General features: G+C 38.7%; 1 protein-coding gene across 1 annotated transcript in view; it reads left to right on the top strand.

Moving 5' to 3' along the window:
- LOC141495122 (uncharacterized) overlaps window positions 1-16,435 on the top strand; it is a 170,717-nt gene that overhangs the window by 90,638 nt on the left and 63,644 nt on the right. The window contains exons 41-48 of the mRNA XM_074196114.1: window positions 4,160-4,516; window positions 6,328-6,684; window positions 8,504-8,854; window positions 11,511-11,642; window positions 12,362-12,511; window positions 12,631-12,747; window positions 13,860-14,033; window positions 14,723-14,933. Of these exons, the coding sequence (XP_074052215.1) occupies window positions 4,160-4,516; window positions 6,328-6,684; window positions 8,504-8,854; window positions 11,511-11,642; window positions 12,362-12,511; window positions 12,631-12,747; window positions 13,860-14,033; window positions 14,723-14,933 (1,849 nt within the window). The remainder of the gene's footprint in view (window positions 1-4,159; window positions 4,517-6,327; window positions 6,685-8,503; window positions 8,855-11,510; window positions 11,643-12,361; window positions 12,512-12,630; window positions 12,748-13,859; window positions 14,034-14,722; window positions 14,934-16,435) is intronic.

Here is a 16,435-nt window from a genome sequence, read left to right as displayed (position 1 = left end):
ACCTTAGAGCAGGGAGGCAGGTCCCTGATGATGCTGGGGATGGAGTTAACCAAACAAAGGAGCAATCTGAGGAAGGAGAGGACAGAAACTGAGTCAAGGAACTTCTAAGGGGGGCTAAGCCACAAGGGCCTTGAGCTAGAATTGACTCTATCCTCTTTCAGTCTGACAAGGCTTTATTGAATACCTACCATGATTCAGAACATGTGCTGTGTGTGTGTGTGTGTGTGTGTGTGTGTGTGTGTGTGTGTACAAACCTCTGAAATAGTACCTCCCCTTGAGAAATTTCCATTCTCCTTGAGGATGGAAGGGGAGAATTCTTCCCTTTTTAACTGTACAGGTAATTTCTAATTCTGAAATAGTTCCTTAGACTTTGATCTTAGAATCATAGAATTAAGGGTAGAAGGACCTCTGAGGTCCCCTATTTCATTAATTTTATAGTTGAGAACATTTCAGAGAGAGTTAATGTCTTGTCTTAGGTCACACAGGTATTAACTGGTAGAGGAACTGAGCTCCTCTGATGCCAAAACCAGTGCTCTTTCCACTGAGGGAAAAGATAACATTTTGTAGTAATAATAAATAATATAGATAACTAGCATTTAAACAATACTTTAAGATTTGTAAAATGTTTCATTTATATTAGCTCATTTAATTCTGACAACAGTCATATAAAGTAAGCGCTATTATTATACCATTTTAAAAAAGAGGGAAATGAAGCTGACATTTCTCTATTCCGCAGGTAGAAAGTGTCCAAGACATGGTTTCCTGTTGCCAAGTCTAGCACTGAAGCCACCATGACCCTTAGCTGTGCAAGAGAAAAAGAATATCCAAGATAGAGAATTATGGTTAGGGAGTCAAAGAGAGCTGAATTGGAATTTCAGCTATGCCATTAGTTAGTTGTATGACCTTGGGTGAGTCATCTGTCCTCTCTGAGCCTTAGTTCCATTATCTGTAAAATGAGAAATTTGCATTAAATGGCCTTTGAAGCCCCTTCCTTATCTAAAAATATATTGTGACTGTAATCCCCTTTAAAACTGACACACTGAGTTTATGTTTCTAGTTCATCCCCTTCAGGCAGATTTGCAGCAAAACTAGAAAAAAAATGGGTTTATCCTTAAAGGAAGTCAGGCAGAAGATTTTAAAGAAATTAGCACATCTTGCCTAGCCTTTTTCACTTCTTATCTTAGCATTTTCCCACCTTCTGATCTGGGAATCTGAGTTGTGCAGCAGCCTTAAATACTCTTTTTTTTTTAAATTTAAGGCAATGGGATTAAGTGGCTTGCCCAAGGTCACACAGGTAGGTAACTATTAAATGTCTCAGACTGGATTTGAACTTGGCTCCTTCTGATTCCAGGGCTGGTGTTCTATGGACTGAGCCACCTAGCTACCCCCTTTATTTATTTGTTTGTTTGTTTGTTTGTTTATTTATATTTAAGGCCTTAAATACTCTTGCCATGTCTATTATCCATAGATTTAAAGGTCTCTTCTATTTCCTTATTTTCTCTGAACCTTTGACCAATCTTCTTTTCTCTACATTAAGCAGTCTCAATTTTATTTCTTTTTTAATAGTTTTTTCAATTAGCAAATATATATTCTTTCCATCTTCCTCATATATAAATAAAGAAAATTGATAAAGAGAAAAGGAAAAATCTTGGAATAAATCAACATAGTCAAGAAAATCAGTTCTTATGTTGGTCATGTCCAAAATTGTGTGACTCTTTCTGTGATTTGAGCCTATCATCCTTATTAGAGGACAGCAGGATGCTTCATCATAGGTCCTCTGGAATCATGACTGGTCATTAGATTGATTAGAATTTTTAGATCTTTCAAATGTGTTTGTCTTTACAATGTCATAAAAATTGTTCTGATTCTATTTATCTCACTCTGTATCAGTTCATACAATTCTTCTGAAATTTCTCTGACACCATCCCTTTCATCATTTCTTATAGGACAATAATATTCATCATATAGCATAATTTATTCAGTCATCCCTCAGTCTGTTACAGGTGTTCATAGGATCTCTCTCCCCAGACTTTTTAACACTTGTGTGTGATTGTTTTTCCCTCTCTCCATGATCTAGAAATAAGTCTTAAAAAACCCTCTAAGAGTGTGCTTTTACCCAGAGATAGAAGTATTTACAGAATCACTAAATTTCAGAGTTAGGAATACCTGCTGAAGTTATATATCTGTCTGAGAATCCTCTCTACAAGGATATCAACAAATGTTTATCTGGTCTTCTTGAAAACCTCCAGTGAGGGGCAAGGACCCACTACCTCACCAAGGTATCCATCTCTATTTTTGTATATGTTTTGGTTGGGAAGTTTTTCCTTACCCCAGATATAAATCTTCCCTTACTGTGTCTTCACCCATTGCTCCTGAGACTGCCTTGGAAGCTGAGCAGAACAGACCCAATCTCATCACAAACTTGTAAGAAGTTAGTATATCTTCTTTCTAGGTAAAATATCCTCAATTTCTTCAACTTGGTCTCCTGCCTTATCACCATCTTCTGGATTCACCAACATGTTAAAGCATAAGTGCTAGTTCCTAAAATAAGGCCACCCAGTATTGAATTAACCCTTCAAATATGAAGGTTCTCATCACTTTACTCTGACTTTGGCCTATGATTGGTTTTTGTTTTTGTGGCTGCTGTGACACATTGTCAACTCCTATTGAACTTGCAGTCCACTAAAACCTAAAATCTTTTTTTTTCTAAACCAAGGAAATTTTACCTCCTCATCCCTCCTCATCCTATACTTATGCAGTTGAATTTTTTTAAAAAGTATTTTTTATATTTCTATATATTTGTCCTTGTTAAAATCCAAATTAAATTTCTATATTTAAACAATCCATATTAATCATGTTGTGAAAGAAGAATCAAATTGAAATGGGGAAAAAATATAATACATGAGACAACTTTTAAAAATTGAAGATAGTAAGCACTAGTCTTCATTTAAACTCTATAGTTCCTACTCTGTGTATGGATGGTATTTTCCATTACAGAGTACTGAAATGAACAAGTCTGTCATAGTTGATCATCACCCAGTTTTGTTGTTAGTCTATGCAATGTTATTCAGGTTTTGTTTACCTCACTCAGTATCAATTCATTCATGTCTTTTCAGGCTATTTTGAAGTCCCATCTCAAGATTTCTTTCTTTCTTTTTTAAAAAATATTTTCTTTACTTATTTTTCCTAGTACATGTAATAGTTTTCAACAATTTTTTGCAAGTTTTGAGTTTCACATTTTTCTTCCTCCTTCCTTTCCCTCCCCCTGACAGAAAGTACTCTAATACAGTCTGTACGTATATACATACATACATATATGTAAAATCATATTATATTCTTCCCAATTTCTTGTTATCTGTCCATTTAAGTCTTCATCCAAATTATTGATGAAATTCTTGACTAGTCTAGAACCAAAGAGAGATCTCTGGTCTACATATTCTGTCTCTGTCTCTACAATATATGTGTGGAAATGCACAGATACACTACATATGTAAATGTATTCACACACACATACAAATAGTTTGTCTTTACAGTGTAGTCATTTAAATTATTCTAGTTCTGCCCATTTCACTATATATGTTTATACATATATACATATATATAGTATTATTTATAATATATTTATGGAATATGTCCCAGAGATCTCTCCTTAAAACATAAATCTCTCTGTATTTCTTTTCTCTCTTTCATTTGGCACTGGACCATTCATGACTGCTCTTTTGATCCAGACATTTAAGTAGTCCTGAATATACTTAATTGTACTAACATCTAGTCTGCTGTTCTTGACTTTGTCTACAAAGAAAGCATGAGGGCTTTGTTAAATGCTTTGCTTGAAATATAAGTATATAAAGCTATAGCATTCTTGTCTTTTACCAGTCTGGTTGCCTTGTCAAGAAAGAAATATGCATGACTTTTTCTATACAGACTTTCAGTGAACATTGCTTCCCCTTTTAAAAAAAATCTTTCTAACAAAATGTTCTAGAATTTTTGCCAAGAATAGATGTCAAACTCTCTACTTTAGAGTTTGCATACTACTCTATTAAAAAAAAAATCCTTGAAGGAGAAATGATATATTCACCCATAGGAGAGGATGGGTTGGTTGTAGAGTCATGCCTAGAATCACCATTTCCCTAACATCTTTAGTCTTCCTTGGTTGCAGAGTCCAGCTATGATGTACCTGAATGGCTCCCTGCTGGCACATGGCTGCAAGGCCAGCCTAATTGGACACCTATCTTCTGGTGAAGCCTTTACCCATGTCCACTTCAACACCTTCTGTGGTCTCCACAACCACTTGGAAGCTCAGCTTCAGCATTCATGGCCTCTACTCAAGGGACTGGGAATTGCCCGAGAAAACTGGATCAGGGTGTCCACCACGGGAGGGGATGCCTCAAGGGCACTGCTTGAATTGACCACAGGTCCTTGTTCTGTGATGGCAGATGGTGATTTCAGGATGGAAAGCAACACAACTCAAACCAACTGGACCCTTTCTCTGGGAAACCATTGTCCCATATTAGAGGTATGGTCCAATCTCAATTTTTCAGGGCTGCTCTATATTACTTGACCCCTTGACATTTCTTTTTCCTCTTTTTTGTTTTTAATTCCATTTACTATGTATCCAGACCTGAGTTAGGCATTAAGGAGAATATCTTTCAGTTCCCTATACTATCTAGCATGGAGTAACATATAGAAGCTTCTTAGTAGAATATGTTAAATGAATCAATGGAAATATGAATGAATGAATGAATGAATGAATAATGAATTTCAGCTAAGGGAATGATTTGAAGTAACTCGGTAATATTTCTGAACCTCAATGGATGAATAAGATTGGCAGAGATAGAGAAGGAAGACTGCTATTCAACCTTTTCTTACTATTGGATTTTTAGGTCTTTAAGTCATAACATAGCAACATAACTCTGCTGATAACTAGTTCTGCCAGTCCTTTCCCTGCTTACTGCTCAGTCATTTTTATTCTTTTGCCTCAATCTCAATGATCCCATTACCAACGGGAGGGTTAAGAAGAAGCTATTCCCAGAGCCGCATCATGGTGATTGCCATCTTGGTGCCTCTGCAGGAGATGGCAAGGCAGTAAATTGCTTAGACTATTTCCTTTACTTTCTGGAAGTTAGCAAAGTCATTTGGAAGCAGGAACAAGAAGACATTCAGAAGAACAAATGGATGAATTATGCCCCAAGTATTCTGAAAATTAACCTGGATGTGAATTATTGCTGACTCAGTTGTTCAGTGAATTAGTTTCCTCCTCACAAATATTTATGTATCTATTTTATCTGATACCTCCATGAGGGAGATTCAAAAATGTGAAAGACAGAGTCCCTATCCTCATGGGTCTTACAGACCAGTAAAAGGAATAAGATAGGTATGGAAATAAAGTGGAAAATAAAAAGAATTTGGTAAGTGCCCAGGAAAGAGGAGATTAAACTATTCTGAAAGTTTAGATGGTGGTGGTGGTGGTAGCAGTCAGGGAAGAGAGGAAAGTTTAAGAAAGGCTTCATGGAGGAAGCATTTTAAATGTTGAAAGATGACTAAGATATGAGATGATATATTCCAGATAGATAGAATAGTATGGGCAAAAACACAGGTGAGAAAATACAGATCATGTTTAGAAGTTTAACCAGAGCATGGAGTGCAGGAGGGAAAGCACTGAGATAAAGTTAATCAATTGGGGCCTTTTTGTGAAGAGCCTTGAATGCCAAAATAAGATATTTGGGCTTTATTTCACAGATACTGGGGTGGGGGAGGGAGCAGGGAGAGGAGGGTATATTATTGAAGATTTCTTCATAAAGGAGTGATGTGATCCAAGCCATGTTCTTCAAGTTCGGAGTGTGCTGGTAAATGTTAAATAACAGTATCTCTGATCATGACATACTTTTAAGTTTAATCTGAAGTATTAATATTTTTTCCATCATTTTCCTAAGTCTAGACAACCAACAAAATAATAAATCAAGCTCTGATTTATAGCATTTACCAATTTTTGAGGTGTTAATGCTCACACTGAAAATTTAGCAATGTGTTCTCCTAAGCCTGTGCTAGCTAGTTCCAGTATATCCCTGCCAGTGACTATATGGACAGAGGCCAGAAGTAAGGGAAATAATTATTGGTATGAAATTGTGTGCTAGATCAGAGTCATTATCTCTGAAGGAATGCCTCTGAGCCAATGTTTGACAGCCTTGAGATTCCCCTAATTTTCCCTCCCCTTCCCTATTTACCTAAGGAATATGAGTTCTTTTTGTATTCAACAGCCTCTCTGCTCCATCAAGTATATAGCCAGTCTTCTAAAAACCTCCCTTTTTTTTCCCTCCATGATTACAGAAAGCAGGTTTTTCACAGAACCTGGCTACCAGAGGCTTCCTCATGGTTGGGCCCTGTGATGGTGACCTGACCATGGTTCTACAGAGTGATAGAGGAGATGCTCACATACACTTAGCAACTTCCTGCCAACAAAAACCCTTGGTGCAAGGAAACCTGCACCATTCCTTTGAACCCCTGAGTCACCTGGGTCTGCCCCCCAATAGTGCCATTCACCTGCAGGCCAGATTAGGTCCTGTCCCACAAAGTTCCTTGACTCTCCAAGTTGGGCAGTGTCGGTTTAGGGGCAGAATGGAGCTCCAGCCCAGGAACAAAACCCAGTGGATACTGGAGACGGAGACAGACTGTGAGTTACTGCAGGTAGGTCTGGGCATGGTGAAAGGGAAAGAAAAATAGAAGTGAACAGTGTACTGTGATTATTATAATACTAATAGTAGGAAATGCTAGATAGTCATAACTTAACAGCTATAATACATTGAAAGTTCAGAGTGCTCTCTTTGAAGCACTCTACGGATGAGAAAACTAAGGTAGATTAAGGGATCTCTATTAGAAGTGCAGGTTGCTTAATTAATGAGGCAATTGCTAAAATGCTTATTGATTAGCATGGATTACCCTTCCTGCAAAGAATAGCAACTAGCAAGGAAAGCTTAAGAGTTTTATATACCCATATTCTGGATGATTCTGAGAAATTAGCTGTACTTGTAAATCTGGCTTGCAATCACATCTCAAAAAAACGTTGGTATCTATGAGAAAAAGAAAATAAGCTATAGATACCTTTGATAGTGAGTTCTTCATAAATACTGGCTGACTGACTGACTTTAGCTATGTGGATGAGACTTCGGCATTCTTCAGTAATTAATATCAGAGCAAGGATTTGAACCAACCCTCTTGATTTTGAAGTTTAGAAGGTTTTCACTAGAACACATAGCAGATGGGGATTAAAATCATTTTAAGGTCATTTGGAATCCATGCAATTGAATGTGAGATTTGTTTGTGAAGTGGTAGGGATACCACCTTTAAATCCCTCAGGGCAGTGAGTAAAGAAGGGAAAGGAAATTTAGATTCTCCAAATGGAATTTTGGGATTAAAGAAAAATCATATTGAGACAATCTGATTTTGCTTCTATTTCCAATAAACCTGGGGAATTGAGAGGGGAAAGAAGGGGAAGAGGAAAATGAAGAAAAAAGAGGAATAAAAGGGAATTCTTTTATAGAGCTCTTTGCCTTAGGCAGTATGGTATGGTGGCAAAAAAAGATGAATTTGAAGTTGGATCACTTGAAGTTCGATCACAATTGTAACACTTAGTTGATTTGGCAAATTGGAGTTAACTTCCCCAAGTCTCAATTTCCTCATCTATAAAATGGGGCTAATGGTTCTAACACTACCAACCTGGAAGGGATAGCTTTCAAAAAGTACTTTGTTAACCTCAAATACTTCTGCAAAATGAGGGGATTATTTATATCTCTCCTTTTCTAAGTATTCACTGACTCATTCCTCCTCTTACTCCTTAATCCTCCTTCTAGACATCTGGACACTTGGGCTCCGATTGATTTGTCTTTCATCTAGCTAGCCTAGTCTAACTTCCTTGCCAGCCTTTCTTCTGACCATCATCAATCCTATGGTTTCATTTCCTTGCCTGCTTCTCACACTCCCACACCCTGACTTTATGAGTACATTAATTATTTTTCCCTTCCAATTCAACATGCTTTCTCCTAAATTAAGACATCTGCGATTAAAGTGTTTAGACTAGGGGCGGCTAGGTGGCACAGTGGATAAAGCACCGGCCCTGGAGTCAGGAGTACCTGAGTTCAAATCCGACCTCAGACACTTAATAATTACCTAGCTGTGTGGCCTTGGGCAAGCCACTTAACTCCATTTGCCTTGCAAAAACCTAAAACAAAAAGTGTTTAGTCTAGTTGAACAAATGAGATTAGCCTAGAGGAGCTATGCTGGGGGTGGGGGTGGGGTGGGGGTGGGGGTGGGGTGGGGGTGGGGGGGGTGGGAAATCCTTGAAGTGGAGCTGATGGAAGATATTTTATTTGATTTGTGGTAGAAACTTGGACTAGTTGAACAAATGGGATTAGCCAAGAGGAGCTATGCTGGGGCTGGGGGTGGGGGCAGGAGGTGGGAAATCCTTGAAGTGGAGTTGATGGAAGATATTTTATCTGATTTGTGGTAGAAACTTGGATTCCCTGCCCGGATGCACCTCAATGGATCGGCTCAGGTTGATGACTGTCAGGTTAAGCTGCTTAGCACCTTGCTGATGGGTGACCAGGCAGCCTTCTTGGAACTCAGGGGAGTGTGCCAACCACAGCTCACCATGCGGGCCACATTCAGACACACCTTGCCGGTGCTCTGGGCCATACCAGAGGAAACCAAACTGTCTTTCCAAAGTGGAAAACAGGCCAAATACCAGCTGGGCCTGCAGCTAAGATCAGGAACCTGTGAACTCCAAGCCAATGGGGATCTGCAGCTGGAGAAGAAGTTCCAGTGGAGAGGCCTGGTGGAGAATTCCTGCAAAGCAATGCAGGTACTTCAGGAGGGGGAAAGGTAGCCAAAGCCAGTGGGACATAGTGCTCTCCAACCTCTGTGTGACTGGGCAGTCTGCTAAATGCTGAGAATTCAAGGAAAAACTGAAAATAGTCCCTGTTCTCAAGGGGGGACATTCTAATGAAGTCTTCCTGAAATAGTACAGTGAGACAACATGCACATATGTCAGCTTACTCAAAAGGTGCCTCCAAAGTGGAGTAGAGATAAAGCAACTTTAGGGGAGACAGGGCTGGCACCTAGCAGGGGTGGAGGACCAGAAGGAGCAAAAATTGACATTTCTGTTGAGTCTTAAAGAAAGCCAAGGCCTCATTGAATTCAACATAGATCAATGTATACCATGGAAACAATGTAAAGACTAATAGACTGCCTTCTGTGGGGGGTAGCGAGGAGGGAAGCAAGATTAGGGGGGAAAATTGTAAAACTCAAAATAAATAAAAATCTAAGAAAAAAAAGAAAGTCAGGGATTTTAAGAGGTAGAAGTGAGAAAGTATAGTTCAAGTTTGGGGAAAGGAGATGGGGAGTTGTTAGTGAGAAATAGCAAGGATGCCAGTTTGGATGAATGATAGAGTCATGAAGAGAAGTGATTTGTAAGGGAAAAAAGATAGGAAGGGTCTAGATTGTGAGAAACTTTACTTGCCAATTAAAGAGCTTTATATTTGGTCCCAGAAGTCATAGGGAGATACTAATAGAGAGGCAAGTAGATGGTATGCTGAGTAGAGCACTGGGTCTGGAGTCAGGAAGACTTGAATTTAAATCTTCTTGAGATATTAACAATGTGACCCTGGGCAAGTTGCTTAAATCTCAGTTTGCCTCAATTTCCTCAACTGTAGAGTGCGGAATCAGAATAGCACCTATCTCCCAGCATCAAATGACATAATATTTGTACATGCAGTGTCTGGTAAATAATAGGGTACTATATAAAATTGATCTATTATTATTGACTCATTCTTGAATTCAGTTTTAGTGAGGCAGAGTTTTGGTCCTTTTTGAAAATGAAGGATAAACAATATTATTCATTATCATTATTAGATTTTAGTGAGTTCCCCTTTAGGGAAATTATTTTGGGAGTTTTGTGAAGGATGTGTGGGAATAGAGAGTGACATGATATAGGGAGATGTCTAGTTAGGAGTCTTTCTGCAGAAGTCCAATAAAAGGTGATGAAGGCCTAAACTTGGACTGTTGGCTATGTGAGTATAGAGAAAGAGATACATGCAAGAAACATTACAGAGGCAGAAACAATAAGATAAAACAATTGATTGGATGCGTGGGATGAGCCAGAGTGAGCAACTGAGAATAATGCTGAAATTTCTAACCTGGGGGACTAGGAAGATGGTACCCTTGACAGTAACAGGTAAGCTCAGGAGAAGGAAAAAGATAATGAGTTTTCTTTTGGACCTGTCAAGTTTGAGATACCTATGGGACATCCAGTTTGAAATGTCATATAGGCAGTTGGTGATGTGGGATTGGAGCTCAACAGAAGCTAACTCTGAGAGTAAGTTGCATGGAGATAATAATTGAACCCTTGGGAGATCAGTATGACAGGGTAGTATGCAGAAAAAAAAAAGAAGGGGGAAACAAGAGAGCTTTGGGATATCCAGAGTTATTGAGCATAAAGATCTAGCAAGAGACCTAGAAAAAAAATGACCAGACAGGTCAGAGGGAGGACTTAGAGAGTGGTTTCACAAAATTCAGAAGAATACTTGGGAAGAGCATAGAGAGGTCAGGAAAAGTGAGGATTGAGAAAATACCTCCAGTTTTAGCAAATATAAGATGCCTGGTAGCTTTGGGTAGAGTAATTTCAATTGAGTGGTGGGATTGGAAGCCGACTATAAAATTTAGAAATGGATGAGAAGAGAGGATGTGGAGGCTCTAATGTAGAAGGCATTTTCAACGAGAGGAGAGGTAAAGGATGGCAGCTAGAAAAGATGTTAGAGATACAGCTCTGTGTGTGTGTGTGTGTGTGTGTGTGTGTGTGTGTGTGTGTGTGTGTGTGTGTGTATGGATGGGAGAGATATAAACTGCTTAAATAAACATTGACCCACATGACCAGAGCCTAGAAGAAACAAGTTCAGGACTAATGGATCATCATTGGCAGTACCAGACATAGCCAGAATAACATAGCCAGAATGAGTATTTTATAATGATCACAATGTTGATAATCATTAGGCACATGTAATAATGAAAATAAGCTGAGAAGGTTCCTGCCTATGGCTCCTACTTGTGGGGAGGCTGAGACTGGTAGATTGTCTGAATCCTGGAGTTCTGAGATGTAGTAGGGCTAAAATCAATTGTACAGTACCAATACAGTAAGTCTCTTAAGAGTAGAGAGTCACCAGATTGCTTGAGGAAGGGTGAACTAGCCCGAGGGAGAAAAATGAAGCAGGTCAAAAACTCTCATGCTGTCCAGTAATCAGATTGGACCAATGAGTGGCTGTTGGATTTGCAAATCACTATATAAATATCTGAATCTGGCACTAATAATAATAATAATAATAATAATAATAATAATAATAGTAATAGTAATAATAATAATAATAATAATGGTATTGGATTAGATGGTCTCTAAAGTACCAATTAACTTCACTCTAAACAGTGTGATCCTATGATCTGGAGCAGTTTTTTTTTAATCTCTCCAGGCTCTTGGTATCCCAGGTCAGATTGATGGCTCAGGTTATGTGGTGATGAACAATATGGATCTGGATGCCCAGATGTTAGTCACTGTAGATGACAGTACCCTGCGAGGCCTTCTTATCCTGAAGGCCACTGAGGTGAGTGAAGCCCAACCAAATATTGGATATTGAATATGGTAGGCTGATTGAGGATGCTGAGTCTTCTCTGGCAGAGCCAGAGCCTGGGAAGAATCTTTGACAGAAAAAAATCAGTCAGTAAATATTAATTAAGTACTTCCTTATGTGCTAAACTCTATACATGAATTCTCATTCAAGTTACCTGGAAGAGAATTAAAACTTAAAATTTTAAAATTGGGAAATACTATGGCTCTTCACCCAATTGAGAGAAACCCCAAGGGAGTTTTCTACAAATCAGACTAAGGAGTGGAATGATTCAGGTAAAGGCAAATAAGAAGGATGCCTTGCACAGTATGTCTCTCACTATAATAAGCATTATTGTTCAACTCATACCACTGATCACTTGGTTGGTTGGTGTGGTCCTCTTCAATACTGAAGGAAATACAGTTTTTGTTGTAGTTCTTTCTCTTTACATTGCTATAGGTATTGTATATATTGATTACCTAGTTCTGTTTATTTTACTCTGCATCAGTTCATGTCTTCTCATGTTTCTCTGAATTCTTCATACCCATCATTTCTCATATCACAGTAAAAATTCACTGTATTACTTCATCACAGTTTGTTTAATCTATTAACCAGTCCATGAATACTTTCTTTATTTCCATTTTTTGCTGCCATAAAAAGTGCCCCAATGATTATTTTGACATATATGGCTCCTGTTTCTATTTTACTTGACTTAGACACATCAAGAACTAGACATGCTATTCACCCACAACCTCCCCGACACTTTCCACTTTGGCTTCCCAGCCCAAACACTGCTTGATGTGACCACAGTGAGAAGTAATCATAGTTACAGGCGTACCATCCGATTTGGCATGGACAACAATCAGGTGAGAAGGAGAGTCCTGGGAAGGGACTCTCCTGGCACATTCCAACACAGCATTGAGAGAGGAGTCCTGTGAAGGCTGCCATGTTGGTTGATCTTGTATCCTTTGTTAATGGCCAACAGATTTCTGAAGAACTCAGTTTCACTCAACAATCAGACCATATTTCTCTTGACTACAAAATCCGGCACAATGTTCCCAAATTACGGGCATTGGGGGTGGAAGACAAGATTGATTTGCAGGTAGGTCACCCTTCTTCCCATTCCTCAGACCTCTCTCTCTCTCTCTCTCTCTCTCTCTCTAATCTTCCTCAAAGACAATGTTAGGTTGAAATACCTTTGGGAAAGCAATTTAGTTGAATTGAAGGTGTATTCAACTAATGTCAGAAAACCCAATTTGTAATTGCTTCCACTGATAGTCCTATGACCTTGGGTGGGTTGGTTCTTGAGGAGGAAACAGGTTGTAGAAGCGAAAAACAAAAATAACTTGGTTTTTAAAATATGAGGGCCTGGGTTTGAATCCTGGCTTTACTGTCCCTCTATGACTTTGTAAAAGCTATCCTCTCTGAACTTTATAAAGTGAGGAGGTAGGGTTGGACAAGGTGATTTTAAGGTTAGAGCTGTAATTTAGATATCTCTAGTTTTAGTTTCCATATCTGTGTGGTACAGATTTGGACTGGAGGACCTCAAATATTCTTTCTGACTCTAACATTCAGTGTTCTTTGATTTCAACCAAGAGTTTTAAACTGTTTTTGTGCTATTGACCTCTTTGCAGGTCTGAGGAAGCCTAGGGACCCCTTCTCAGAATAATGTTTTTAAATGCATAAAAAAAATACACACAATCACAAAGGAAACCAATTAAATTTAAATATTTGTCATCAAAATACATGTTAAAAAACAAGGGGTAGCTAGGTGACACCCTGGATTAAGATAGGTCAGGAGAGGGTGGCTAGGTGGCACAGTGGATAAAGCACCAGCCCTGGAGTCAGGAGTACCTGGGTTCAAATCTGGTCTCAGACACTTAATAATTACTTAGCTGTATGGCCTTGGGCAAGCCACTTAACCCCATTTGCCTCGCAAAAACCTTAAAAAAAAGATAGGTCAGGAGGACCTAAATTCAAATCTGTATTCAGACACTTACTAACTGGAGTGGTCATTTAATTCCAGATGCCTCATAAAACAAAGAAATAAGCAAAAAATCAAGATTACTTACCTCTGGTTGGGAATCCCATTTTCTAGCCCCTCTCCAATCATGGGATCCACAAAGATTCCACTTGGTTTTCACTACCCTGAGTTGACAATGATGATACTAATAGAAAGAGAACTTTTAGCTGACTTAAATCCTGTATCCCCAGCTTTTTCTGGACCACCAAGCAGCCAAGAACCTGAGTGGCAAGGTCCAGTTTGGCTCAGGCATCATTATTTTTGGAGGTCAAATCCAGAGTACCACAGCTAGACACTCCTGGTCTGCTACCTTGTGGCATAAATGGCCTGTGCTGTTGCAGTGTGGAATCCCAGAATCACTCCAGGTGCCTACCTTCAGATTCCTTTTACATAGACCCATGAAATGCTTCTCTTAATTCATGAAAGCCTTCTTCACCTACTTATCCAGGTGAAGATGGTTTGAATTTCTGTAATATCCTGGTATCACAGGGATAGGCAAGGCTATTGGCCCTAGTCCCATTACCAATGAGGTCAAGTCCCCTAACTTATGAAGAAGTGGAAGCAAGATGGTTAATGTTAGTTGTTTCCCTACATCTTTTCAGATCTTTCAGATTTTTGTTACTATTGAGCGGTTTCAGTTGTATCCTCCTCTTCATGACCCCATTTGGGCAGTTTGCTTCCCATGAAGGACTAGATACCATACTGTCCAAAGAGGGATAGATGAGAAAAATCTCTGAAGGCATAGTTAACCCTATAGATTCCAAGATTGTTTGACTTGGTTTTATTTTCTTGTTTGACAAAATGAGTGTTTTACATATGAGATTAATTCCTTTCATAAAATAACCTGATAGAAAAAAAATGAAATGTTTCTAACTAGATAATATATGGAGGGTCCATAAAACCCAAAACATCCCGGGAGCAAAAGTGAGCATATTCTGTGGGAGTGCAGAAAGTGATGGGTTTGAATTGTTTGTTGTTGTCCCTCAGAAGATGGATGAAAGGTGAGGAGTTTAAGACTGTGGCTCAATACCTACCTATCTTTGCATTATTTCAGGTTGTGATGGACCTTCGAGGAACTGGTTCCAACATTGACAGCTCTATGAACATTCTGGTGGGGCAGACCTTTCTCAGCTATGCCATGAACTGTTCTTACACCAGAGAGAAAATAGTCTTCTCTTGCTGGAGTAGACATAACAGCAGTGCTCTGAGGCAGGGAACTGGCTACCCAGAGATAGTTGGCCTCGCTGTAGAGCTACAGACACAGGGTAAGTAAAATGTACTGGTCTTTTACCTCCTCCCTGTGAAGGCCATTGCTTCTGTGGCTCAATCAATCAGTAGTGTCTATTGGAGCCTCTGTGACACAGTCAATCAGTAAGTCTCTATTGGAGTCAGTATTACAGTGTATTTAAAGTAGTTTCCCTCAGTCAATAATTTCTAGGTTGTGTGTTCTTTTTTTTTTTGTTGTTAAATTCCTTTATTCCTCTTTCCCCCCCCCCCCAACCAATCAATTAGTATTTATTAGATTTCTGTCAGTTGCCAGACTCTGAATTGAGTTGGAAAAAGAAAGACAACAGTGAAATTTTCTCTGACTTATGGAACATAGACTATATGAAATATCTTATCCTATTCCTCCTATTCTTTTTCTTTTTCCCATTACATTTCCCTTTTATCTTTTGACTCCATTTTTACACCACAATATATCTTTAAATTCAGCTTTCTCCTGTGCTTCATCTATAAAAGCTCCTTCTACTTGCTCTATTAAATGAGAAGGTTCATATGAGTATTCTCAGTATCATTTTTCTATAGAGGAACATATGTAGTTCATCATCATTGAGTCTCTCATATATTCCCCTTCTCCTCCACTCTCTATGCTTCACCTGAGTCCTGTATTTGAAGATCAAACCTTCTGTTCAGCTCTGGCCATTCCAACAGGAACATTTGAAATTCCTCTGGTTCATTCAAAGACCATCTTTTTCCCTGGAAGAGGACATTCAGTTTTGCTGGGTAGTTGATTCTCGGTTGCATTCTAAACTTTTTTGCCTTCTGGAATATTATATTCCAAGCCCTACAAGCTTTTAATGTAGTTTCTGCTAAGTCCTGTGTGATCCTGACTACAGCTCCATGATATTTGAATTGTGTCCTTCTGGCTGCTTGTAATATTTTCTCTTTGACTTGGGAGTTCTGGAACTTGGCTATAATATTCCTGGGGGTTGTTTTTTTTTTTGGATCTCTTTCTTGGGGAGATCCGTGGATTCTCTAAATTTCTATTTTGCCCTCTGCTTCTAGGATATCAGAGCAATTTTCCTGTAGTAATTCTTTGAAAATGATGTCAAGGCTCTTTTCCTGGTCATGACTTTCAGGTATTCCAATAATTTTTAAATTATCTTTCCTAAATCTGTTTTCCATATCAGTTGTTTTTTCAATGAGATGTTTCACATTTTCTTCTAATTTTTCATTCTTTTGGTTTTGAAGTATTGTGTCCTGATTTCTGGTAAAATCGGCAACCTCCCTCAGTTCCATTCTTTGTCTGAAGAATTTGTTTCCTCAGAGAACTTTCTTGTCTCTTTTTCCATCTGGCCAATTCTGTTTTTAAAGCACTCTTCTCCTCAATAACTTTTTGAACTGTTTTATCCATTTGACTTATGCTGGTTTTTAGCATGTTATTTTCTTCAGCATTTTTTTGGATCTTCTTGACTAAGCTGCTGACTTCATTTTCATGTTTTTCCTGCATCTCTCTCATTTCTTTTCCCAATTTTTCTTCTATCTC

The sequence above is a fragment of the Macrotis lagotis genome, chromosome 8 (assembly GCF_037893015.1).
Source record: "Macrotis lagotis isolate mMagLag1 chromosome 8, bilby.v1.9.chrom.fasta, whole genome shotgun sequence".
NCBI lineage: Eukaryota > Metazoa > Chordata > Mammalia > Peramelemorphia > Peramelidae > Macrotis > Macrotis lagotis.
The sequence above is the reverse complement of the archived record's forward strand: the minus strand, read 5'-3'. Positions and strand labels throughout refer to the sequence as shown.